Raw genomic sequence first — 24,725 nt, 5'->3', positions numbered from 1 at the left:
TGGCTCGGGGCTGCGGCCGCTCACCTTCATCTCCACATCACCCCGCAGCTCCAACTCGAAGCAGCCGAACTCCTCCAGCACCGCTTTGGTCACCGCCGAGATGTGGATCTTCAGGGCTGGATGGGGACCGGCCCCATCAGCACCCATGGGTGCCCCCCGACCCCCATCTGACCCCCACACCCCCTCACCTTCGCCGTTGGACTCCATGCGTGAGGCCGTGTTCACAGTGTCCCCAAAGAGGCAGTACCGGGGCATCTTCAGGCCCACCACACCGGCACACACGGGCCCTGCGTGGCCCCCCGTGAGCCCCCGGCCCCCCAACCTCCCCCCCCACTCACCCACGTTGCCCAAATCTCTGCCCTTATCCCCTCTGAGCCCACATGGATGCCGTGTTCCCATCCTCTCTGACCAATGTGAGTGGCCATTTCCCCAACCCGACCCGTTGACCCATTTGGATGCCGGGTCTCCATCCCAACCCCAGTCACCCACATGGGTGCCACATCCCCATCCCCACCCCCAAACATCCCCTACAAATGCCACATCCCCACCCCAATGACCCCATCCCAATCCCAACGTCCCCATCCCAACGTCCCCATCCCAACATCCCCATCCCAACATCCCCATCCCCACCCCCAACATCCCCATCCCAATATCCCCATCCCAATGTCCCCATCCCCACCCCTACATCCCCACCCCTACATCCCAACATCCCCACCCCCAACATCCCCATCCCAACATCCCCACCCCCAACATCCCCACCCCCAACATCCCCATCCCAACGTCCCCATCCCAATGTCCCCATCCCCACCCCTACATCCCCACCCCTACATCCCAACGTCCCCATCCCAACATCCCCATCCCAACATCCCCATCCCAACGTCCCCATCCCAACATCCCCACCCCCAACATCCCCATCCCAACATCCCCATCCCAACATCCCTATCCCAACATCCCCATCCCAACATCCCCATCCCAACATCCCCATCCCCATCCCAACGTCCCCATCCCAACATCCCCATCCCAACATCCCCACCCCTACATCCCCACCCCAACATCCCCACCCCTACATCCCAACATCCCCACCCCCAACATCCCCATCCCAATGTCCCCATCCCCACCCCTACATCCCCATCCCAACATCCCCACCCCCAACATCCCCATCCCAATATCCCCATCCCAATGTCCCCATCCCCACCCCTACATCCCCACCCCTACATCCCCACCCCTACATCCCAACGTCCCCATCCCAACGTCCCCATCCCAACATCCCCACCCCCAACGTCCCCATCCCAACATCCCCATCCCAACATCCCCATCCCAACGTCCCCATCCCAACGTCCCCATCCCAACATCCCCATCCCAACGTCCCCATCCCAACGTCCCCATCCCAACATCCCCATCCCAACATCCCCATCCCCATCCCAACATCCCCATCACAACATCCCCACCCCCAACATCCCCATCCCAACATCCCTATCCCAATGTCCCTATCCCAACATCCCCATCCCAACATCCCCATCCCCACCCCCAACATCCCCATCCCAACGTCCCCATCCCCACCCCTACATCCCAACATCCCCACCCCCAACGTCCCCATCCCAACGTCCCCATCCCAACATCCCCATCCCAACATCCCCACCCCCAACATCCCCACCCCCAACATCCCCATCCCAACATCCCTATCCCAATGTCCCTATCCCAACATCCCCATCCCAACATCCCCATCCCCACCCCCAACATCCCCATCCCAACGTCCCCATCCCCACCCCTACATCCCAACATCCCCACCCCCAACGTCCCCATCCCAACGTCCCCATCCCAACATCCCCATCCCAACATCCCCATCCCCTCCCCAACACCCCCTACAGATGCCACATCCCCACCCCACCCCGACGCCCCCTACGGTCACCACGTCCGCCCCGCTGACCCGTGTGGATGCCGATGCGCAGCCGGAGCTGCTGCTGCGGCCGATGGCGGATGCGGAAGGACCGGACGGCATCCAGCAACGCCAGCGCCATGCGAGCCACCTCGCGCGCGTGCAGCTTCCCGTTGCGCACCGGCAGCCCCGACACCACCATGTAGGCGTCCCCGATGGTCTCCACCTGGAGGGACATCGCCGGCGGGATGCGACGCGAGGTCACCACCATCCCGTGGCAGGGGGGAGGGACGACGACGACGACGATGAGACCCCCTCGTCCCCACCTTGTAGACGTCGAAGTTGTCGATGATGGCGTCGAAGCAGGTGTAGAGGTCGTTGAGCAGCGTCACCACCTGCATCGGGGTGCTCTCGGCCGACAGCGCCGTGAAGCCCACGATGTCGCTGAAGTAGATGGTGACGCTGTCGAACGCCTCCGCCTGCACCGTCTCCCCGCGCTTCAGCTGCTCCGCCACCGAGCTGGGGATGCGGGGAGGTGGGTGAGGGGGGGGACGCGACCCCCCCCCTCTCGATGTCCCCGACCCCCCATCACGCTGTCGCTCGCCGTCGCTGGGAGACCCAGCGTTGGGTCGGGCGTCCTTTGGGCGCCCCAACCTGTAGGGGGATCCTTGGGATTCGCAGTCCCTCTGATCACCCCGCCTCCATCGGGGGCTTCCCTGGGTCTCCCAGCTCCTCCGAGCAGCTCCGGCCGTGCAGAGCACACCCAGCAGGGGGGAGGAAGGGGATGCTGGCTTTGGGGTGGGAGTTATGGGGGTTGGGGGCTCACTGGGGCAGGATTTGGTAGAGCAGAGCCTCAGCCTTGCGCTTCTCCTCCAGGTAGGCCTGGGTGCGCTCCTCCACCAGCTCCTCCAGGTTGTTGGCGTACTGCTCCATGCGCGACAGCAGGTTGTCCAGGATGTTGCTGCTGCTCTCCCTGCAGCACGGGGGTCAGTGGTTGCGTGGGGACGTTTGGGGGCTCCTCCTGTGGGGCGGTGGGAGGTGGAGGCACCTGTTGAACTTGCGGAGCTGGACCTTGATCTGGTTGAAGTCGGGGCGCTCCAGGACGTCCTCGGCCCAGCAGTGCTGCATGAGCTGGCCCAGCTCCTCCATGTGGCACCCCACGTTGGCCGAGGGGCGGAAGCTGGGGCGCTCGCCACTCTTCACCCGCTCGATGATCTCTGCAGGGTTGAGCACCCATCAATAACCCCGAAAACTTGTTGGCTCCAACAACCCGACAAGTCCAAGAACCCAACAGCAGCTCCAACAATAAACCCCAGCAACAGATCTGTGAACCCAAGAGCCCCTCCAAGAACCCAACAATAGGTTTAAGAGCCCAACAGCCCTTCCAAGAACCCAACAGCTCCTCCAAGAACCCAACAATAGGTTTAAGGACCCGACAGCCCATCCAAGAACCCAACAGCCCTTCCAAGAACCCAGTAGCCAATCCATGAGCCCAATAGTGAGTCCAAGAACCCAACAGCCCATCCAAGAACCCAAGAGCCCCTCCAAGAACCCAACAGCCCCTCCAAGAACCCAACAGCCCTTCCAAGAACCCAACAGCCCCTCCAAGAACCCAACAGCTCCTCCAAGAACCCAAGAGCCCCTCCAAGAACCCAACAGCTCCTCCAAGAACCCAAGAGCCCCTCCAAGAACCCAACAGCTCCTCCAAGAACCCAAGAGCCCCTCCAAGAACCCAACAGCCCCTCCAAGAATCCAACAGCCCCTCCAAGAACCCAACAGCTCCTCAAAGAACCCAACAGCCCCTCCAAGAACCCAACAGCTCCTCAAAGAACCCAAGAGCCCCTCCAAGAACCCAGCAGCCCATCCAAGAACCCAACAGCCCCTCCAAGAACCCAACAGCTCCTCAAAGAACCCAAGAGCCCCTCCAAGAACCCAAGAGCCCCTCCATGAACCCAAAAGCCCCTCCAAGAACCCAAGAGCCCTTCCAAGAATCCAACAGCCCATCCAAGAACCCAAGAGCCCCTCCAAGAACCCAACAGCCCCTCCAAGAACCCAAGAGCCCCTCCAAGAATCCAACAGCCCCTCCAAGAACCCAACAGCCCCTCCAAGAACCCAAGAGCCCCTCCAAAAACCCAAGAGCCCCTCCAAGAACCCAACAGCTCATCCAAGAACCCAACAGCCCATCCAAGAACCCAACAGCCCCTCCAAGAACCCAAGAGCCCCTCCAAAAACCCAAGAGCCCCTCCAAGAACCCAACAGCTCATCCAAGAACCCAACAGCCCATCCAAGAACCCAAGAGCCCCTCCATGAACCCAACAGCTCCTCCAAGAACCCAACAGCTCCTCCAAGAACCCAGCAGCCCCTCCAAGAACCCAGCAGCCCCTCCAAGAACCCAACAGCCCCTCCAAGAACCCAACAGCTCCTCCATGAACCCAACAGCCCCTCCAAGAACCCAACAGCCCCTCCAAGAACCCAACAGCCCCTCCAAGAACCCAACAGCCCCTCCAAGAACCCAACAGCCCATCCAAGAACCCAACAGCCCCTCCAAGAACCCAACAGCCCCTCCAAGAACCCAGCAGCCCATCCAAGAACCCAACAGCCCCTCCAAGAACCCAACAGCCCCTCCAAGAACCCAACAGCCCATCCAAGAACCCAACAGCCCCTCCAAGAACCCAACAGCCCCTCCAAGAACCCAACAGCTCCTCCAAGAACCCAAGAGCCCCTCCAAGAACCCAACAGCCCCTCCAAGAACCCAACAGCCCCTCCAAGAACCCAAAAGCCCCTCCAAGAACCAACAGCCCCTCCAAGAACCCAAAAGCCCCTCCAAGAACCCAAGAGCCCCTCCAAGAACCCAAGAGCCCCTCCAAGAACCCAACAGCCCATCCAAGAACCCAACAGCCCCTCCAAGAACCCAAGAGCCCCTCCAAGAACCCAACAGCCCATCCAAGAACCCAACAGCCCATCCAAGAACCCAACAGCCCCTCCAAGAACCCAAGAGCCCCTCCAAAAACCCAAGAGCCCCTCCAAGAACCCAACAGCTCCTCCAAGAACCCAAGAGCCCCTCCAAGAACCCAACAGCTCCTCCAAGAACCCAACAGCTCCCCCAAGAACCCAACAGCCCCTCCAAGAACCCAACAGCTCCTCCAAGAACCCAACAGCTCCCCCAAGAACCCAACAGCCCATCCAAGAACCCAAGAGCCCCTCCAAGAACCCAAGAGCCCCTCCAAGAACCCAACAGCCCCTCCAAGAACCCAACAGCCCTTCCAATAACCCACCTCTGGGTCAAAGCCCCCAGCCCGGCACGTCCCAGGCGATGCCCCCCCCTCCCTCTCACCTTTGGGGCTCAGGTCCATTCCCTCCACGTAGAAGACGCCGTTGCGCAGCGCGATCTCTTGCAGGATGATGCCAAAGCTGTACACATCACCCTTCTGCGTGCCGCGGGCCGGCGGCGCCTCCATGCGCAGCAGCTCCGGTGCCGTCCACAGCTTCTCTGCGGCACCAGGACGGGGTCAGCCGGGCAGGGACGTCGGGGACGGAGTGTGGGGCTCAGCGGGACGGGGCTCACTGGCAAAGAGCGCGTGGGAATCGTCGCCGTCTGGGGCCACGCGGAAGCTCTCCAGCCCGTAGTCGGTGATCTTCAGCACGAAGCGGCTGTCCACCACGCAGTTGGAGGACTTGAGGTTGCCGTGGGACGTGATGACGCCGTTGTGCAGGAACTGCATCCCCTGGTAGGGCGGGAGAGGGGAGGGGGGGTTGGACACGGTGTCGTCGTCCCCCCATGCCCCCCATCCCCAAACGGGAATGGGGCTCCCTGCTGGAAGCGGCTCGTTACCTTAACGATGTCAAGAGTGAGGGAGTAGCGGAACATCCAGTCCAGAGTGATGCTCTCGTTCTCCAGGATGTCCTGGGGACGCAGGGAGGGCACAGCGCTGTCCCCAAACCCCAGGCGGCACCAGGGGCCACCAAGCCCCCAACGCAAGGTGGGCTGTGCGCAATGGGTCCCCCCCCCCGGGGGCGCAGGGACCCCCCGGCACCTGCAGGCTCCCACGCGGGCAGTACTCGGTCAGGATGCAGATGTTTGGGGGATCGGTGCAGGCGCCGATGAAGCGCGTCAGGTGTTCGTTTTGGACGTCTCGCATCTGAGGGGCGGCAAAAGCGTGGGGTTCTGCCCCACGGCGGGGACCCCCAGCCCTCCCCAGCCCCACTTACGTGCTTCAGCTCAAACAGGACCTTGCGCGTCAGCTCGATCCGCTTGCGGTTCAGGTGCTTGACGGCCACCAGGTTGCCCTGGGGGACAGGCGGGGTGGTGGGCGCCCGGTGGGGTGGGGGTCCCCTCCAAGAACCCAACAGCTCCTCAAAGAACCCAAGAGCCCCTCCAAGAACCCAGCAGCCCTTCCAAGAACCCAACAGCCCGTGTCCCCGTGTCCCCATACCTTGTAATACGCCGTCTTGGCGTAGACCTGGAACTGCCCCTCTGCCGTCATCAGCGAGCCGTAGTTGGAGCCCCTCTGCGGGGTGGGGAAAGGACGTGGGATGAGCTCAACCCACCCCATCCCCATCCCACCCCATCCCACCCCAGGGGATGCGGGGCTGCAGCAGACGCCCACCAGGGACAGGGTGAGCTTGCTGCCGGCGCTGCGCAGGTGCTTCTCCATGCTGCTCATCTGCAGGTCCTCCCAGCGCACGCGCCACAACTCGGCCGCCAGCTCCTTCTCCAGCTGCAGCTTCCTGCACCCAACCGCGGGGTGAGACCCCCCCCAAGGGTCCCCTCCTCACCCCCCGCCCCCTCCCCGCGTCCCACCTGTAGATGAAGAAGGAGATGATGGTGATGGCCAGCAGGACGAGGCTGAGCGCCAGCGACAGCACCTCCAACGTGCTCAGGTTGGCTGTAGGGTGAGAGGGGGGTGGTGAGGGGCTGCGGGCCCCCCCGGGTCGTGTCCCCAGCCATCCACCGCTCACCTTTCCGGCACTGGGGGTCACTGTGGTCGAAGCCACACGGGGGGACGTCGGAGGGGACGGCGTTCCCTGGCCAATGGATGTCGCGTCCCGGCACCATATGGAGCTCCTTGGTGGTGCCGTTGTAGTTGGCCACGATCTGGGTGGGATGGAAGGAGGGGGGGAAAGGGGGAGGTTCAGAACATCCCCGTGGGGATGTGGGGTTTCCCCATCCCAGTGCAGCTCCCACCTGGAAGTCCCCGCTCGTGGGGTCCATGTCCCATAGCGTGTAGTCGCTCTCCCGGTCCCCGTTCTCATCGATCCTCAGGAACCCGGTGACGCCTGGGGATGGATGAGGGGCTCAGGGAGGGGGGCCGGGGAGCCCAGAATGGGGAGGAGTGTGCTGGTGGGGGCAGCGGCTCTGGTGCCCTGTGGGGCTGCACAGCCTCGGCCTGCTTCGTCTGACCCCAAAACACCCAACTGGGAGTGGGGCTGTGGGGTGGCAGTAAGTCCTGTGGGATGGGGATGGGGATGGGATGGGGTGGGATGGGATGGGATGGGATGGGATGGGATGGGATGGGATGGGGTGGGATGGGATGGGGATGGGATGGGGATGGGATGGGATGGGATGGGATGGGATGGGATGGGGATGGGATGGGATGGGATGGGATGGGGATGGGATGGGATGGGATGGGATGGGATGGGATGGGATGGGATGGGGTGGGATGGGATGGGATGGGATGGGATGGGATGGGATGGGGATGGGGATGGGGATGGGATGGGATGGGATGGGATGGGATGGGATGGGATGGGGATGGGATGGGATGGGATGGGATGGGATGGGATGGGATGGGATGGGATGGGATGGGATGGGATGGGATGGGATGGGATGGGGTGGGATGGGATGGGATGGGATGGGATGGGATGGGATGGGATGGGATGGGGATGGGGATGGGGATGGGGATGGGGATGGGATGGGATGGGATGGGATGGGATGGGGATGGGATGGGGTGGGGATGGGGATGGGGTGGGATGGGGTGGGGTGGGATGGGGTGGGGATGGACACCCACCATAGAAGGTGCGGTTCCACATCTGCTGGGTGATGGCGGAGGCGTTGGTGATGGAGCCGCCGCGCTGCAGGGTCTCATTGACAGCGTGAGCGTAGAGCAAAACCCCGTCGTGGAAGGCGGCCGCGATGAAGTTCATCTGAGGGCACAGAGCGGAGTGGGAACGGCGTCCCCTCATCCCCAAGAGCCCCACATCTCCGTGTGCCACCACCCCCAGCAGCCTGGCTCCATCCTGCATCCCATCCCAGCAGCCCCAGCTCCATCCCGTGTCCCCTCACCCCAATGTCCCCACCTCCACCCCATGTCCTCAGTGTCCCCATCCCCATCCCAGGTCCCCTCACCCCAAAGTCCCCAGTTCCATCTCATATCATCAGCGTCCCTCACTCCAATGTCCCCACCTCCACTCCGTGTTCTCAGCATCTCCAGCTCCATCCCACGTCCCCTCACCCCAATGTCTCCATCTCCACCCTGTGTCCCCACATCCCAATGTCCCCATCCCCATCCCACGTCCCCTCACCCCAATGTCCCCAGCTCCACCCCGTGTCCCCGCCCCCCGTCCCCGCTCCTCACCAGTCCGTCCCTCATGGTGAAGTTGAAGTGGGTCAGCGCCTCCTCTTTCAGCCGCGCCACGAACGGTCGGTACTCGGGGTTCTCGGGCTCTTTGTAGGTGATGATGGTGACGGCCTGGAGGGGGGGACGACGACGGGACACGAGGGGGGGGGCTGGCAGCGGGTACGGCCCGCGGAGGGTCCCCGAGCCCCGGGCAGGACTGGCTTTGTGCCGCCCTTATTAATAGCAGCAGGCACCGCTGGGACCTGGGGAAATGAATGTCGCTTCCTTCCTCCAACAGAGCTGCCAGCAGTGAGCAGGGGGTGGGCAGGGGAGGGCCGGGGGGGGGAGGATTTACACGTGGGTGCGCGCCCGGGGCCGCTTCACCCGTAGGGGCGCGCCGAGATTTGGGGATGGGGCTCCGCCGCCCACCTTGAAGGCCTCCCGGGCGCTGTCATCGTGGCGGTCCCCTCGCTTCCAGGGCCGTTGGGGGTCGGGGAATCGCCCCCCCCCCTGCAGGCTGGCTCCGAAGATGTCGATGTAAAAGAAGGCGAAATCTCCTCGCGTCAGCCCCTCTCGCCACGCCTGCAGCATCAGCTCCCGCAACGTGTCCGGAGCGCAGCACACGTACACCACTGCGGGGCGGTGGGTCACGGCGCGGCCACCCCCAGAGTGCGAGCCCAATGGGGGCGGTGAACCCCCCCCCTCCTCCCGTCCCCCCTCCCAACATTACCAGTAACGGGAAAACCTCAGAACCCCCTTTACAAACTCGCGGCGCTGCACCCCGCCCGATGTGCGCTACACCCCGGTGGGTACCGGAGGGGGACACCGAGGGGTCGCTGCCCCGCTGCCCCGCCGCCCCCTCGGGGGCCCGGCCCGACGTTTCCTGTTTTCCCGACACCGTTTCCTCCTCCCGGATCGGCGCCCGCGATCCCGACGGTGCCCCCCCCCCCCCCTCCCCCGGGTCCACCGGGTGCGGGCGGGCAGCACCGCAGCCCCGATGCCGCCGTTCCGGGGGTGGGGAAGGTGGGGCGGGGGGCATTCGGACGGCTCCGGTCTGCGGGGTCGCGCGGGGGTCCTACGCGTGCCGGACCGTCCCCAGCGCTGTGCGGGCGCGCATACGGGCGTGCAGCCGTGCGGATCGGATCGGTGCGCACCTGTTTGCAGCTCTGCACGGCCTGAGCCCCGCACTCAACCCCGCACATCGGCTCTCACCCGCACACACCTGTGCGCTCCGGCTCTCCCCTTCGGGCGGCCGCTCCGCACCGCGCACCGCCCCGCGCACCCCCGGCTGGGAGCACCGCACCGCCGCGAAGCTCCGCGCCCCCGCCGCACCGCCCCTCAGCGCCCCGCACTCACCGCGCCCTTTCTGCCGGATCTCTTGGATGATGAAGGAGTAATTCCCGCGGTGGCGGAACACCACGTCGAGGACCGTCATGTTGCGCAGCGTCGGCAGCTGCACGTAGAGCCCTTCGGCCGCGAAGAAGCACGGCCGGTCGTCCACCCTCTCGTCCCAGTAGACGAGCAGCGCCCGCCGCGCCCACCCGTAGCGCCGGTGCAGCCGCACTCCCAGCTCGCCCAGTTTGCGGTGGCTCGGCCCCACGCGCGTCGTCAGCGCGAACTGCTCGCGTTTGTCGTCGAAGCCGTGCGCCTCGGCCCCCGCCGTCACCAGCGGCAGCCCCCAGTGGCTCGTGAAACGCGCGACCGGCGCGGCCGCGTACACGCAGCCCGGCCCCACGAAGGCTGCGGGGTGGTGGGCGAGTCGCAGATCCACGGCGGCGAGCGGCGCTGCCATCTCGGAGCACAAACCGTGCCGGTCCTCGCTGCTGCCGAACACCCAGCGCAGCGCGTGGCCGGGCAGGAGATCCCCACGCGCGTTCACGGCGGCGGCCGCCAGGCGCACGGCGGGTCCCACGCGCGGCCAAGCCCACGGGTAGGAGAGATTCCGCTCGGGCAGCACCACCGCCAGCGTGAGCGCGGCCCCGCGGGCCCCGCACAGCGCCCCGCACAGCAGCAGCGCCCCGCACAGCACCGCCGGCATCGCCGCGAGTGGCCCCGTCCCCGCGCCCGGCCCGTCCTTCCCCGGCCGCGACGGAGGGCTGCGCCCATTGCCTGCCGCCTTAACCCCTTCGTGCCCGCCCGTCGCCAACCCCGCCCCACGCGTGTCCGTGTGTGTGCGCGCCCACGGGGCGGGGGGAGATCCCTCGTGGGGCGGCGCGGTTGGGACCCGCGTAGGGCTGAGAGCCGACGGAGCCCGCGCTGGGATCGCCCCGCGCCGCCCCCTCCCGACCCGCCGGAGCGGTGACCCCACGCGAGGCGCCCACCGCCGATCCGCCCCGCGATGGAGTCGGAGCCGCCCGCGGAGCGGCACTGCGCAGCGTTGGATGCGACGGCGGTAATTAAATTACTTAATTAAAGCCCTAATGAAAAAAAACACAGAAGACGAGAGGGAAAAAATTTCAGCTAGCAGAGGATGGTTTCGATCCATCGACCTCTGGGTTATGGGCCCAGCACGCTTCCGCTGCGCCACTCTGCTGCTTGTTAACACCTCTCCACTGCTGTATATGAAACTGCTTCAAGCCCGCCTCTCAGCTGCGCATGCCCACCACGCTCTTCTCAGCCCCATTCACAAAGCGCTGGACTCCCTCCAGAGGTCGCCGTAATCCTGGCGCATGCGCCCAACTGCGCACCCACTCGTCCCTCCCTCCTTTCCCGCAGCTATTAATGATTGGCCGCTTAAAACCCGTCGCCGCAGATTGACGGCTAGCCAAACCAATGGCCTTCAGCGGACGCTCACCATTAGCCATCTTCGCGGGGGCCGGCAGCCAATGGGCGCGCGGCTTGTTGCGGGGTGCGGGAGCGCAGCCCGGTGGTGTCTGAGCGGCGGTCATTGTTCGTCGCGGCGCAGCGATGAGGTGCGGAGCTTCGGGGGGCAGCGGGGCTCGGCGCCGCGCCGCCGCTCGTTTAACGTTTTCCTTCCTTTCTCTTCCGCAGGGGCGACCGAGGCAGAGGCCGTGGCGGACGCTTTGGTTCCAGGGGAGGCCCTGGCAGTGGGCGAGTCCCGCTTCTGCTCCGGGGGGTCCCAGCGCAGGCCTAGGGGTGGGGGGAGGGGGAGGGCGGCAGGGCCGGGCTGCAGCGTAGCGCAGGGCCGGGGGGCTGAGGGCCGCTCCCGTTCCCGTTCCCGCTCCCGCTCCCTTTGGGCCGCTCCCGCTGGCACGGCGGGGAATGAAGCGCTTTTTTCTCTCCCCTTTAGGTTCCGGCCCTTTGTGCCGCACATCCCCTTTGATTTCTATGTCGTGAGTAAACCGCGTCCAACCGAGCTGTTCGCAGGCTGGGTTTCCCTCGTTGTCGGGCGGGAGCTCCGGCAGTGCGGCCGGAAAGCCCTGAGAAGGGCTCAGAACCGAACCGGACGCGGAGCCGCACCCCGGAGGCGGTGCGTGTGGGCCGGGATGCGGTCAGCGCCGCGTCGGACCTCCCCGATCGGGCTGGGGGCGATTCCCGCTCCTTCCAGGAGGAAATCGGTTTCTTTTCCCCGTGCCTTGCAGGCAGAACGAGTTCCCCCACTCAGCCCCGGGGCTGTGAATTGCTGTCATAGCGACCGAAACGCTCCCCAGTCCAGAGCAAACAAAGCCGTGCTTGTTTTGTTTGGCAGTTAACAAACACCCGTTGCTGGGGGTCAGATTCGCTCTGCGTGGTGCTGTTTAATCCTTTGGCACAGAATCAGCCCAGGGGAATTGCAGCGGTTCCCCTGTGCTCCTGCAGAACAGCAGGCAGCTCTCGGCGCTCCTTGAGCCTAACATAAAAACAGAAGCGCCAAACAGAGCAGCACGGTTGGGGATAGGAAAGAAACGAATGCTGGGCATGGAAAACAAAGCCGAAATCCGCGTGTTGTGTCAGTTCTGACGCCTGATCCCGTTGCAGTGTGAGATGGCTTTCCCTCGGGTGAAGCCTGCAGCTGATGAGAGCGCCTTCAGCGAAGCCTTGCTGAAAAGGAACCAGGATTTGGCACCGACTGCTGCAGAACAGGTTGTGTGCGGGGGGTTCTGCTCGGCCTCCTCAGCTGGATGCTGCTGCAGGCTGTGGGATGACTGACCCATGCTGCCTCTCCCCCGCCTGCGATTCCTTTCCAGGCTTCTATCCTTTCTCTGGTGACCAAAATTAACAACGTGATCGATAACCTCATTGTAGCACCAGGCACTTTCGAGGTGGTGAGTCGAAGCCGTTCATCGCGCTCTGCGAGGAGACGTTTGAGGGGATGCTGATCCTCCCTGCCAACCGTCCTCTGCAGCACACGGCCCTGCTTTCAGCCTCTCCTTTCGCTCATTCTCCTTTTATTCTTTCCCTCAGCAAATCGAGGAGGTTCGCCAGGTCGGCTCCTACAAGAAGGGCACCATGACGACGGGGCACAACGTGGCCGATCTGGTTGTCATCCTGAAAATCTTACCCACCTGTGAGTACTGTCAGCTCCTGGGCCGCTGCGGGACGGCAGCGCTTGGATCCTCTTCTGATTTTCTGCCGCTCCCCAGTGGAAGCTGTGGCAGCCCTGGGAAACAAAGTAGTGGAAAGCCTGAGAGCGCAGGACCCCAGTGAAGGTACGCAGAGCCCAGGCACAGAGCTGAGGATGCTCCTGGGCACTGGGAATGTTTCCCAGCCTCTCTGTAAGGAAATCCTTTCTCTCTCCAGTCCTCACCATGCTGACCAACGAAACTGGCTTTGAGATCAGCTCAGCCGACGCGACGGTGAAGATCCTCATCACCACGGTGCCGCCCAACCTCCGCAAGCTGGACCCTGAGCTGCACTGTGAGGGGGCTCTGCTGGCTCTGCCCCACGTCTGCCTGCCCGGCCTGCAGCTGCTCTGCTTATAAAACGGGCTTTTCTGCTGCTTCTTTCAGTGGACATCAAAGTGCTGCAGAGCGCCCTGGCCGCCATCAGACACGCTCGGTGGTTTGAAGAGAACGCTTCTCAGTCCACGTGAGTCTGGCCTGCGGTTCACAGAGCCCAAAATCATCTTTATGGTGGAGGGTGGGGGGAGAGCGAGCTCCCGTTCTGGCTGCAGGAACGGGCAGGATGCGTTATGGACTCTCCTCCCATCACCTCCTCCAGGGTGAAGGTCTTAATCCGGCTGCTGAAGGACCTGAGGATTCGGTTCCCTGGCTTTGAGCCCCTCACCCCCTGGATTCTGGATTTGCTGGTGAGGATGAATGCTGATGTTGTGCCACACGTGCTCAGGGTTGTTTCCCTGAGTGCCTGCACGGCTCCCTGTAGCCCCCGCGGTGGGATTTGGGATGCCTGTGCTTCGCTCTCATCTTCACGTCTCCTTTCCATCCGCTCAGGGGCACTACGCCGTGATGAACAACCCCACCAGGCAGCCCCTGGCTCTCAACATCGCCTACAGGTCCGCGTCCAGTTGATTCTCTGCTGTGAACCCCCCGTTCCCACCTCCGTTTTGAACACGCCAAATAAAAGCACTGCTGTCTCAGAGCCTCGCAGACCTGAGGCCAAGCAGCTCCTAGGCTGTGCTCAGTGCTCGACTTCTTCCCCAGCGCATCAGAAGCTGCTTTGTGCCCGAGTGCCTCCTGTCTGCTGCCGCTGCCGTGCTGGGAACGGTTTCGTTCCTAACATGAAAGATCTCATCCTGCAGGCGCTGCCTTCAGATCCTGGCTGCTGGGCTCTTCCTTCCCGGATCCGTTGGTATCACCGACCCCTGTGAGAGTGGCAACTTCAGGGTGCACACGGTCATGACTCTGGAGCAGCAGGTGAGCCACCTCCTCTGCAGAGAGGGGAGAAAGGGACTCAGATCCGTCCCTGCTGTGACTCCGTCCTCGTCCTGCAGGACATGGTGTGCTACACGGCGCAGACGCTGGTCCGGATCCTCTCTCATGGAGGCTACAGGAAGATCCTGGGCCAGGAGGGCGACGCCAGCTGTAAGCAGGCTTTGGGGTTGGGAGCGGTTCCTCCAGTGCTGTTAGGAGGCGGAGCGGCGGCTCGCAGGGGCGGCTTCCAGCTGGTGGCAGCCGCTCAGCTGCAGGGACGAGTCGGTGGCTGCGTTTCCCCCTGCTGGCGCATCCCGGGAACGGAGCTGTGAGCTGCGTGCTCAGCTCCCCTTCCTGCAGATCTGGCTTCCGAAATGTCCACGTGGGACGGAGTGATAGTGACGCCTTCGGAGAAAGCTTACGAGAAACCTCCAGAGAAGAAAGAAGGAGAAGAGGAAGAGGAAAACCAGGAAGAACCCGCTGCGGGCGAGGAGGAGGAAAGCATGGAGACCCAGGAGTGATTTGCCCAGGTAAAGCCTGAGAGGAGGGAGCAGGAAGAGGCTGGGCAGAGCTCTGCCTCCCACAGCCCCTGCTCTGCCCCTGCAGCGCAGCTCAGCACCACCGGCTGCTCCTGGAGGAAGCACTCGAAGAACTGAGCAGAGGAACGAAATCAACCCCAGCAAACACACCCATCGTCTGTCCCTTGTATTTGTTTTTATAGGTTGACATTAAAGTATTCTCCCTTTTGAGTGAGTTCTGTCTGTTTTGGGGGAGAAAATGCACGCTACAGAAAGGGGTTAAAGCTCCGGTACCTGGAAGGGAGTCTTAATCTTGACAAGCTCTACCTGGGGGTGATGAATTCCCCTTCTGTTTGTGCTGGCTCTGCTTCCACTGAGGCACACGCTGTAAGGCCGTGTCTGTGACACACACTGCCTCGCCATTCCGTAAGCAACACGCAGTCCCTTTTATTACAGTGCCTACAAGCCTAAAAACACAACAGAGTCCCCCAGTTCCTTCTGCTGCAGCTGAAGCACCGCAGGCTGCAAGGCTCCCCTCCTGTGCTGCCAACACGGGGCTCCCAGCTTTGTAAGGCACCTCCCCGCTCAGAGCTTCTGCTCCATTCCAGCTCCCAGGGGCGGCTGTGGGTCCTGCTGGGTGCTGCAGTGGGGCTCACTTGCTGGGCAGACCCTGGGGGTATCCGCCTGCTGCCTCCAGCATCGCCCTCCTGCGCATCGTCTCCTTGGCCACGCTGTGGTTCAGCCGCCGCAGCCTCTCCTGGAGTGGCAGAACAGCAGCCGTGAGCACAAAGCGATGGCAATTCCTCTTCCCTCCCCCCTAAAAACCACAACGGAGCCCCAACATCTGACCTGGGCGTTTTGCAGGATGTTGTTCACCAGCACCACCCTGCGCCGGGCGTTCAGCAGCTTCTTCACATAGGGATCGAGATCCAGAGCCACTTTCTGATCCTCATTGATTCGGCACAGCTCTGCGGGACGGCACGCAGTGGCCACGGGGCGCCGCAGCCCCGACGGCAGCCGGACGATCCCCCCCAGCACGGAACCGACCCCCCACCCCTCACCTGTCGCCAGGCTGTCGATGTGCTCCCGCAGCTCCACTTGGCTCTCCCTGCAAGCAGCGCTGAGTCGGTGACGAAGCCCCGCAGCCCCCGCGCACCCCCGACGCGATCCCCGTTATCCCCTATGAGAGCCCCTCGCCCCCAAGTCACCCCAAACGCAAACGGGCGCAGCCGCCCCTGCCCCGTCCCGGCCCGCACAGCGCCCTGCAGGCCCAAACCGCGGCCCACCGCCCCGCACGGCCCCGCACCTGACCGCATGCACGTGCCCGTCCAGCTGCCGCACGGCGGGCCGCAGGAACTGCAGCAGCCCCTCAGCGAACAGCTCCCGCGCCGCCGGACCGCCGCTCCCCGCCGCCATCTTAGCGTCACCGGAAGTGATGACGGAGCACTTCCGGTCAGCGCGCAAAGGGCTGCTGGGAAACGGAGTCCGCGATGCGCCGAGCGCCGCCATGAAGCGCCGCCTCAAATCCGCCGCAACTCCGCTTTTTTCGGGTAATTTGTTGTTTTTTTTAAAACTTTTTTTCCTTTATTTTTTTAAACTTTTTTTAACTTCATTTTTTTACATCTTTTTATTTTTTTACTTTTTTTTAAACTTCATTTCTGCACTTTTTTTTACTTTTTAACTATTTTTAAAACTTTTTTTACTCCATTTTTCCACTCCATTCTCCCCCCTTTTTTACTTCTTTCTATTTCCCCTTTATTTTCTCCTTACTTTTTTTCACCTTAATCTTTTTCTTTACTTTCCCTTTTTTCTTTTTCCTTCCCCCCCCTTTATTTCTTCCCTTTTTTTCTCCTTATTTTCTTCCCTTTCCACTTTATTTCTTTATTTTCCTTCTTTTTTCTCCTTATTTTTTAATTTTTTCCCATTTTTTCTTTTTTTCCATTCTCCCCACTTTTTTCCCCCACATTTTCCCCATTTTTTTTTCATTTTCCCCACTTCTTTTTTTTTCCCATTCCCCCCATTTCTTTTCCATTTTCCCCACCTTTTTTCCCCATCTTTTTTTTTTTTACATCTCCCCATTTTCTTTTACAACCCCCCCCCTTTTTTTCCCACCCCCCCTTTCATTACATCCCCCAACCTTTCCTTACACCTCCCCAATCTTTCCATTTCCCCCCCATTTTTTAAACATTTTTTCCCCGCTTTTTTCCCCCCGTTTCCCCCGCTTTTTTTTCACGTCCCTCCACATTTTTTTCATTTTCCCCCACTTCTTTTTCCCATCCTTCCCCACTTTTCCTTCACCCCCGCCCACTTTTTCCCCCTCCCCTTCCCCTCCCCCCTCCACAACGCACTCAGCGCAGCGCCGCAGGCTCGGCAGCCGGCATGGCGTGCAGAACCTCATCCAGGAGCTGCATCGCGCGGTGCAGCTGCACCTCGATCCAACACGGCGTGTTTTTGATGCTCTGCCGCGGATAATCCGGCCCCCAACCCTTCACGAAGCTCAGCCGCAGGATGCACAGCCGCCGCAGATCATCCACGCCGATCCCGGCCGCCGCCGACAGCCCTGACCGATCGCCTCGCCGCTTATTTGGGCTCCTCACGATGCCTCCCCCCCCCACCTCCTCCCACCCCCCAAAATCCCCTCTGCCCGCTCACCCACAGCCGGAGCGATGCCTCCCACCGCCCCGGGTCCCGGGATGTTTCCAGCCACGGCGGCCGCTTGGGTTGCGGCAGCGGCTTGAGCTGTGGCTGCTTGCTGCTGCATCTGCCGATGGCATTGCCGCAAATCAAACACCTGGGGGAGCAACGAAGAGGGGGGGGATTTCAGCTGCCTCCTGAAATCCCTTCGGACGCTTTGCGGCGATTCCTTTTTTAAGGGTCTCATCCCCGCCCCCCCAGCATCGGGGATCGGCAGCCCTGCACTCACAGAATCACGGCACGGTTTGGGTTGGGAGCTCAGGGGTCCCAAAGCTGCGACCCCACAGCGCCTGCAAAGCCCCCGACCTGCCCACGTCTCACAGCAGCCCAGGCTGCCCAGGGCCCCATCCAGCCTGGCCTCCAAGCCCTCCAGCGATGGACGGGGCATCGCAGCCTCTCTGGGCAGCTCTTCAGCCCCTCACCGCTCTCCCAGCACACAACTTCCCTGACCCCCAGCCTCCAGCTGCCCTCCCTCCGCTTCCAGCCGTTCCCTGCTCTCATCTCCCCTGCCCAAGAGCTGCCTCCCCTCCTGGCTGCAGGCTCCCTGCAGGCTGCACTCAGCTCAGCCCCGGCTCCTCTTCTCCGTGCTGAACGAGCCCAGCTCCCTCAGCCTGGCTTTGCAGGGAGCTGCTGCAGCCCCTGCTCAGCCCTGCGGCTCCTCTGGCTCCTCTCCCACAGCTCCCTGTCTTGTCTGGGAACCCCCAGCCCTGGATGCGGTGCTGCACACGGGGCCTCAGAGAGCAGAGCCCAGAGGGACGATCGCCTCCCTGTCCCTGCTGCCCCCCCTCTGCTGATGGCGCCCAGGATCCCGTTTGCTTTCCCAGCCGCAATCCCACCCTGCTGTTCAGCTTTTCACCCCCCGGCTCCTTCTGTGCAGGGCTGCTCTCAGGACTGAGCTCATCTCTGCTGTCCGGCACAGCGCTCACTTCCAGCTCTTTGCCCCACAGCGCCCTGCCTTGTTCCACAACCCGGATCCCGGTTCTGCTGTGGGGTCCTGGGCTCCGTCTCAGCGCCGTCCCCTCCCGCAGGCATCGCTCCTCCCATTGCCTCCCCATTCGCTCCTCCCAGCGACCCCCACCCCATTTGTTCGCATTGCAACCGCTGCATCCCGCGGGACATTTGGGGTCGGGGTCCCCCCCCAAATCCCCACCTTAATGTGAGCTCCGGGGTAGATTTTGTGCACGGCGTCTCCGGGGGCTCTGCCGGCCTCCCGATCCAGGTAGTAACTCTGCACAAACACTGCGTGGTCGCTCAGGCACCGCATCCAGACGTCGCCCTCACCCCGGCACTCCAACTGCACGCCCTTCCCGATGTGCAGCCTGACCCGGGGCGACCATCAGCCCCCAAATACCCCAAATACCCCCATTGCAACCCCATTTCCCCTCTCCGATCCCAAATTCCCCCATTCCAACCCCATTTCCCTCCCTCTACCCCCAAAACTCCCCATTCCAACACCATTTACCCCCTCTGACCCCAATTGCACCCATTCCAACCCCATTCCCCCCCTCTGCCCCTAAATATCTCCATTCCATCCCCATTCACCCCCTCTGTCCCCAAATACCCCCATTCCAACCCCATTTCCCTCCCTGCCCCTAAATATCTCCATTCCAACCCCATTTCCCTTCTCCAATCCCAAATACCCCCATTCCAACCCCATTCCCCCCCTCTGAGCCCAATTACATCCATTCCAACCCCATTTCTCCCCTCTGACCCCAAATACCCCCCATTCCCACCCCATTTCCCTCCCTCTACCCCCAAAACTCCCCACTCCAACCCAATTTTCCCCCTCTGCCCCCAATTGCACCCATTCCAACACCATTCCCCCCCTCTGCCCCTAAACATCTCCATTCCAACCCCATTTCCCTTCTCCGACCCCAAATACCCCCATTCCAACCCCATTCCGCCCCTCTGCCCCCAAATACCCCCCATTCCAACCCCATTTACCCCCTCAGATCCCAATTGCACCCATTCCAACCCCATTTCCCTTCTCTGACCCCAAATGCCCCCCATTCCAACCCCATTCCCCCCCTCTGCCCCACAGATCTCCCATTCACTCCCTGTATCCCCTCCTGCCCTGTGCATCACCCCACCAGCCCCACACATCCCCCTCCTGCTCCCCAATATTCTCCCCCAATCCCTCCTACCCCACCCACCCCATATTTACCCCTATACCCTCTTCCACCCCATTTACCCCCCTCTGACCCCCTTTAACCCCCTTCTGCCCCACACATCACCCTGCACACCCCATCCTCCCCACATTTACCCCTATACCCCTCTTCTACCCCATTTACCCCCCACTTCCCCCTTCATCCCCCTTCTGCCCCACACATCACCCCGCAGACCCCACTCTCCCCATATTTACCCCTATACCCCTCTTCCACCCCATTTACCCCTCTGACCCCCTTTTACTCTCCTTCTGCCCCACACATCACCCTGCACACCCCATCCTCCCCACATTTACCCCTATACCCCTCTTCCAACCCCATTTACCCCTCTGACCCCCATTTATTCCCCTTCTGCCCTACACATCACCCTGCACACCCCATCCTCCCCACATTTACCCCTATACCCCTCTTCCACCCCATTTACTCCTCTGACCCCCCTTTTATTCCCCCTTCTGCCCCACACATCACCCCGCAGACCCCATCCTCCCCACATTTACCCCTATACCCCTCTTCCACCCCATTTACTCCTCTTACCCCCTTTAACCCCCTTCTGCCCCACACATCACCCTGCACACCCCATCCTCCCCACATTTACCCCTATACCCCTCTTCCACCCCATTTACTCCTCTGACCCCCCTTTCATCCCCCTTCTCCCCCCCACATCACCCCGCAGACCCCACTCTCCCCCTACACCCCCCCCTCTCCACACCTCCATCTCCCCCTACACCCCCCCATCGCACACAACCTCCATCCCCCCCCAGAACCCCCCCAGCCCCACACATTCCCCCCCCCCCCCCCCCCCCATTTCCCCCCCACCCCACCGGGCCCTCTCGCTGGTGTCGGTGCGATGCACGTTGGAGAGCTGCCCCAGGCAGAACCGATCCCCCCCCGAGGGGTCCACGTATCCATCCACGACCACCAGAGGGCAGCTGGACGGAACCTTGAAGATCTCCCCCACCTGCACGTCCATCTCAAAGTAGGCGATGGAACACCAGAATTCTGGCCCTGGGAACCGGGGGGGGGGGAAGGGGGGGGGATTGGAGAGGATGTAAAGGGGGGGGGGGGGCATCATTGGGGTGGGCAATGGGGTGAAAGTTGGGTTGCTTACCGGGGTGGGTGGACACGGGTTGCTGGTAAGGTGTGGAGTTGTGGTGTGGAGGCCCTGGGAGTTTTGGGGTGGGGGGGGAGGAGGGGGGGAAGGTTAAGATCTCCATCTTGGTTTGAAGCTTTGCCCCCTTCCTCACCTCGATTCCCTTCCTGCAGACTTACAGTAATGGTTGGGGGGCTGCAGGGGGGGTTGGGAGTGGGTCCGGCCGCTGGGCTGGGGGGGGGGCTGCGACCCCCCCAGGTTGGGTGCGTAGATGGCTGCAGTGCTGCCACTCCAGTTTGGTGAAGCTGCTGTAGGGGGGGGGGGTCTGAGTGTGAGACCCCCCCCCCCCAACTCCCTCAAAAGCTGGGGGGTGCGAGGTGATGGGGGGGAGGGGGGGCAGCCCCATACTTACTGTGGTAGGGCGGTTTGGGGGGCGCTGGGAAGCCGTTGTGGGGTGGGGGCTGCGCTGGCGGCGGTGTGGGGCAGGAGATGTGGGGCAGCAGCCCCTCGCTGTGGGGCAGTGGGAGGAGGGAGCCGGCGGGGGCCGCTGCAGGTTGAGGATTTGGGGGGGGGGGGGTGGTCAGAGAGGCATCACAGATGGGGAATCCCCCCTTAGGGATGGGGGCACTGGGGGGGGGGATGCGTGGTTCTGATGCGTGGTTCTCACCTGGGGGTGAAACGGGCAGCGTGGGGTAGAGGCTCCCGGGGACGTGGGGGGATTCGGGGAGCTGCTGGGGGGGCAGCGGAGGGCGGAAGGGTTCGGTGGGGGGGCACGGCGCCCGCTTGGCCCCATGCGGTGCCTCCATCTGCACACAGTCATGGACAAACTCCTCCTTCACCAGGCGGGCGGGGGGCACTGGGCGGGGGGGACACCGGAGACCATTGGGGGGCACGGGGACCCGCTGTGGGGCTCGGGGGGGGCACGGTGGGGGGGGCCGTTGGCTCCGATACGCTCCGGCGCCCGGGTCTCACCTGCGGTAGGGATGCTCAGACCTGGTGAGATGAGATGGGGGGGCGTTATTGGATTTGGGGTGGGGGGGGGGTTTTAAAGGGGGGGGGTCGGAGGTGGGCCGGCTCACCGATGGCCGGGGCCACCACGCGCTCGTAGTGGTAGGGGTTGACGCAGACGCTGTCGTATTTGAGGTCGAAGGCGAATTGGCAAAACTTGGAGTGTTTCAATTCGTTTTTGTGCAGGTCGGGCCAACGCCAGAGCCGGGCGTAGATGACGTGGGGGAAACCCTTCCTGCCGGCCACCTAAAGGAGGGGGGACGGGACACAAACAGAACGTGGAGGGACGATGTGGGGATGCTGTGCCAACGCTCCATCCAGCCCCGCCGATGGTGCTGCCAACACAGGCGTGGGGTGCTGGACCCCCCCCCTCCGTCCCCCTCCATCCCCCACCCCCCCCAGCATCCATGCAGTTCAAGGCTGGCGCCAGGCTGGGACCCCGGGGGCTCCCCCTGCGCCTCCCCGGAGCCGCGTTCGCTGCAGACATAACAACTCCCCCCCCTCACGGCCCCCCTTCACAGCCCCCCCTTTGGCTGCAGGCTGCCAGACAGTGACTCATCCAACAAGGGGGGCTGCGCTGCCGGCGTGGGGGCTTTGCAACGCAGACCCCCGTGCCGTGATGCCCAGCGCTGCCTGCTTCTGTGCCCCCCTCCCCAAGTCCCGGTTGGGGGCTGTGAGCGCAGGCACTGAAGTCGGAGCAGCGTTGGGCTCGGAGCCGCAGGCTGGAGGCAGTCTGAGCGCCCCACCGATGCGGGGGGGGCTTCTGTGGGTCTCCCCTTGCCCCCATGATGTGGGATCGCCCAGCTTGAGGAGGGCTCTGGGGGTCTCGGAGGGGGGGGGGGCTACGGGTCTCCTCGTCTTGGGGATGGTTTGCTTTGAGTCCCCCAAAAGTTGGGGACTTTTGCGGGGGTTATGAAATACTAAGAGGGCCATCCAGACCGGGGGATGGTTTATATGGGGAGGGGGATTGGGGGGGGGTGAGGGGACAGCAGGGCAGCCAAAGCTCTGGCAGGGCTGCGGTGCCCTGGGGGGTTTTATGGGGCACAGCAGGGCTCAGCCTCCTCAACCGCTCCAGGGATGCTTCAAAGGGCACAGGGACGCCCAAATCCCCTCCCCCAAAACCCAAGGAGGTGAGCGGGGGTCTGGGGGGGTCACCCGGGTCTCCTCAGCTCCTCGAGGGGGCGTGCAGGGATGGGGGGAGGGAAAAGGGGGGGGGGGGGGGGGGGGGTTTACCTGGAGCCTCCCGTCCAAGGTGCGCTGGATGGTGACGCACTTGCTGGGGTGGGCGCCGTTGGTGGTGATGGCAGCGATGAGCGAATCGAGCTCGTCCTTCTTCTCCTTCAGCTTCTTGACCAGGCTTTCGATGGCCCTCTTGGCGAAGCTCTCGTTCTCCCCGCCCTGCCGGTGGCACATCAGGCTGTGCACGATGCTCAGACAGGCGTCGCTGCTGCTGGGCGCGCCCAGGGACATGGCGCTGCTCCCCTGCAAGGCACGGCACGGCACGGCCCTGCCCGTCACCCCGCTGCAGGGGACCCTCCGGCCCCCCTCCCCACGCCTGCAAGGCTGCAGCCGCGACGCCGGGCTGAGCTCAGCATCGTGCACGGAGCGGCTGCTCGTGCACAGGGTCCGGAAGCGGCCGGAGGGGGACGTGGACCCCGTTTGGCACCGGCGACGCGACGGCCACCTGGGACGGCAAAACGGCGAGGACGTGGGACAGAGCCATGCGTCACCTCGAAGCAGCCCGGCCTCGTGGCTCCCGCGATCCGTGCCCAGGACGGGAAGAGAAGATGAACGGGGTGACGGCGACGAAACGCGGGACGTTCGGGGCGTCCCCAGCCTGACGGCAGCGCAGCCCAAAGGTGGGCGCAGGGTTGCGCCGGGGGGGGAGCCGCTGATGGGAGCTTTCACCCCGGGGTGCCGGCCGCGCTGGTTGCTGCTCAGCCCCGTCTCCAGCTCGTGGCCCAGACTAAACAGAGCCCGGGCTGCTGGCGCCGCTCTTTAACCCCTCGCTGCCTGCTGTCGGCGCGCTCACGCCAAGAGCCGCGCGCACGTTGCGTCTGCGGAGCCCCCCAGCATCTTTCCTCTCCCCCCCCCCCCCCCCCCCCCTCCTCCCCCTTCTGCCCCGGGGGGTGGCTGTGAGCGCTTTGGGGCCTGGGAAAATCCTTGAGCTGACCGCAGACACAACAAAACCCTTCGCCCCGCTCGCTGCTTTGACCCACGGCCGTCTGTCTGTCTGTCTGTCCGTCCGTCCGTTCTGGCAGAGCTGCGTTGTTGGCTCGGCCCCCGGCGTTGGCGAGATGCCACGGCCCCCCCCCCACTTTTCCTCTCCCTCCCCCCCCTCCCCCTTTTTCCCCCCTCCTCCCACTGTTGGAGTTGATGCTGCTGGCCGGGCTCCCCGCTCCCAGGGGGACAGATGGAGTGGGGCGGGGGGATGCTGGGGGGGGGGGGGGGTCCCTGCGGTTGGGTTGAGCTCTGAGCCCTCTCCAAGTCCTCTCCTTCCAGCTCGGTGCTTGCCGTGCTCCACGAGCCAGGAGGGATTTTGAGGGCAGAGGAGGAGTGGGAGCTGTGCTGCACCCACAGCCATGGGGTGACTCAAAGAAGGGCACAGCGCTGACCCCATAGCAATGGATGTCCCAGAACGGGGCCCAGCAATGTCCCCAAAGCAATGAGGTGTCCCAGGGTGGTGGTCACAGCACTGTCCCCATAGCAATGGGGTGTCCTGGAATGGGACATAGCCCTGTCCCCATAGCACTGATCCCATAGCAGAGGGGTGTCCTGGAGCAGGACACACAGCAGTGTCCCCATAGCAATGGGGTGCTCCAAAGAGGGGCACAACGCTGACCCCATAGCAATGGGGTGTCCCAGAATGGGGCACAGTGCTGTCCCCATAGCAATGGGGTGTCCCAAAGTGGGGCACAGCAATGTCCCCATACCAACAGGCTGTCCTGGAATGGAACACAGCACTGTCCCCACAGCACTGTCCCCACAGCAATGGGGTGTCCCATGGGGAGCACAGCACTGTCCCCATAGTAATAGGGGTGTCCTGGATTGGGACACAGCACTGTCCCCA

General features: G+C 63.3%; 4 protein-coding genes and 1 non-coding gene across 8 annotated transcripts; 1 reads left to right on the top strand and 4 right to left on the bottom strand.

Annotated features, from left to right (window-relative positions):
* Nucleotides 1–3: 3 nt before the first annotated feature.
* On the bottom strand, nucleotides 4–10,489 carry NPR1 (natriuretic peptide receptor 1; the record flags this gene model as incomplete). The annotated part of the gene is made up of 20 exons (XM_052703003.1): nucleotides 9,787–10,489; nucleotides 8,860–9,062; nucleotides 8,449–8,562; nucleotides 7,882–8,017; nucleotides 7,062–7,153; nucleotides 6,836–6,971; nucleotides 6,678–6,762; nucleotides 6,484–6,604; nucleotides 6,310–6,384; nucleotides 6,086–6,163; nucleotides 5,911–6,015; nucleotides 5,709–5,780; nucleotides 5,442–5,601; nucleotides 5,211–5,366; nucleotides 2,925–3,093; nucleotides 2,703–2,849; nucleotides 2,203–2,395; nucleotides 1,928–2,102; nucleotides 189–287; nucleotides 4–116 (listed from the first exon to the last, which is right to left on the bottom strand). Coding segments are annotated over exons 1-20 (3,111 nt in total), but the record flags the coding sequence as incomplete, so codon positions are not given.
* Nucleotides 10,490–10,891: 402 nt separating this feature from the next.
* Nucleotides 10,892–10,963, bottom strand: TRNAM-CAU (transfer RNA methionine (anticodon CAU)). Its single transcript has one exon. It is a non-coding gene; the product is annotated as a tRNA-Met (tRNA).
* Nucleotides 10,964–11,240: 277 nt separating this feature from the next.
* ILF2 (interleukin enhancer binding factor 2) lies at nucleotides 11,241–14,929 on the top strand. Of its 4 annotated transcripts, XM_052702981.1 has the most exons (15): nucleotides 11,241–11,342; nucleotides 11,422–11,464; nucleotides 11,682–11,723; nucleotides 12,349–12,453; nucleotides 12,558–12,635; nucleotides 12,775–12,877; nucleotides 12,954–13,019; nucleotides 13,111–13,227; nucleotides 13,320–13,398; nucleotides 13,531–13,618; nucleotides 13,761–13,822; nucleotides 14,069–14,183; nucleotides 14,261–14,351; nucleotides 14,541–14,710; nucleotides 14,787–14,929. In XM_052702981.1, exons 1-14 carry the CDS (start codon nucleotides 11,338–11,340, stop codon nucleotides 14,699–14,701), a joined length of 1,155 nt encoding a protein of 384 aa, XP_052558941.1. In that variant the 5' UTR covers nucleotides 11,241–11,337; the 3' UTR covers nucleotides 14,702–14,710; nucleotides 14,787–14,929. The 4 variants fall into 4 exon arrangements, with proteins under 4 accessions (XP_052558941.1, XP_052558940.1, XP_052558942.1 ...); XM_052702980.1 differs by having other exon boundaries at nucleotides 14,541–14,929; XM_052702982.1 differs by lacking the exon at nucleotides 11,241–11,342 and having other exon boundaries at nucleotides 11,422–11,465; nucleotides 14,541–14,929.
* A 191-nt stretch (nucleotides 14,930–15,120) lies between these two features.
* SNAPIN (SNAP associated protein) lies at nucleotides 15,121–16,146 on the bottom strand. The gene is made up of 4 exons (XM_052702987.1): nucleotides 16,005–16,146; nucleotides 15,760–15,806; nucleotides 15,548–15,666; nucleotides 15,121–15,455 (listed from the first exon to the last, which is right to left on the bottom strand). The coding sequence occupies exons 1-4, from the start codon at nucleotides 16,112–16,114 to the stop codon at nucleotides 15,351–15,353; spliced, it is 381 nt and encodes a 126-aa protein (XP_052558947.1). The 5' UTR covers nucleotides 16,115–16,146; the 3' UTR covers nucleotides 15,121–15,350.
* An 886-nt stretch (nucleotides 16,147–17,032) lies between these two features.
* LOC128090580 (mothers against decapentaplegic homolog 4-like) lies at nucleotides 17,033–23,378 on the bottom strand. The gene is given in 12 exon segments (XM_052702979.1): nucleotides 17,033–17,258; nucleotides 17,351–17,489; nucleotides 18,543–18,711; nucleotides 20,379–20,562; nucleotides 20,666–20,719; nucleotides 20,827–20,952; nucleotides 21,060–21,194; nucleotides 21,315–21,503; nucleotides 21,620–21,640; nucleotides 21,727–21,901; nucleotides 22,889–23,347; nucleotides 23,349–23,378. Coding segments are annotated over 12 exon segments (1,893 nt in total). The 3' UTR covers nucleotides 17,033–17,046.
* Between the last annotated feature and the right edge of the window lie 1,347 nt (nucleotides 23,379–24,725).

This window comes from Tympanuchus pallidicinctus, unplaced genomic scaffold (genome assembly GCF_026119805.1).
Source record: "Tympanuchus pallidicinctus isolate F22 unplaced genomic scaffold, pur_lepc_1.0 scaffold48, whole genome shotgun sequence".
NCBI lineage: Eukaryota > Metazoa > Chordata > Aves > Galliformes > Phasianidae > Tympanuchus > Tympanuchus pallidicinctus.
Note: the sequence above shows the minus strand (reverse complement) of the source record. Positions and strands in the feature narration are given on the sequence as shown.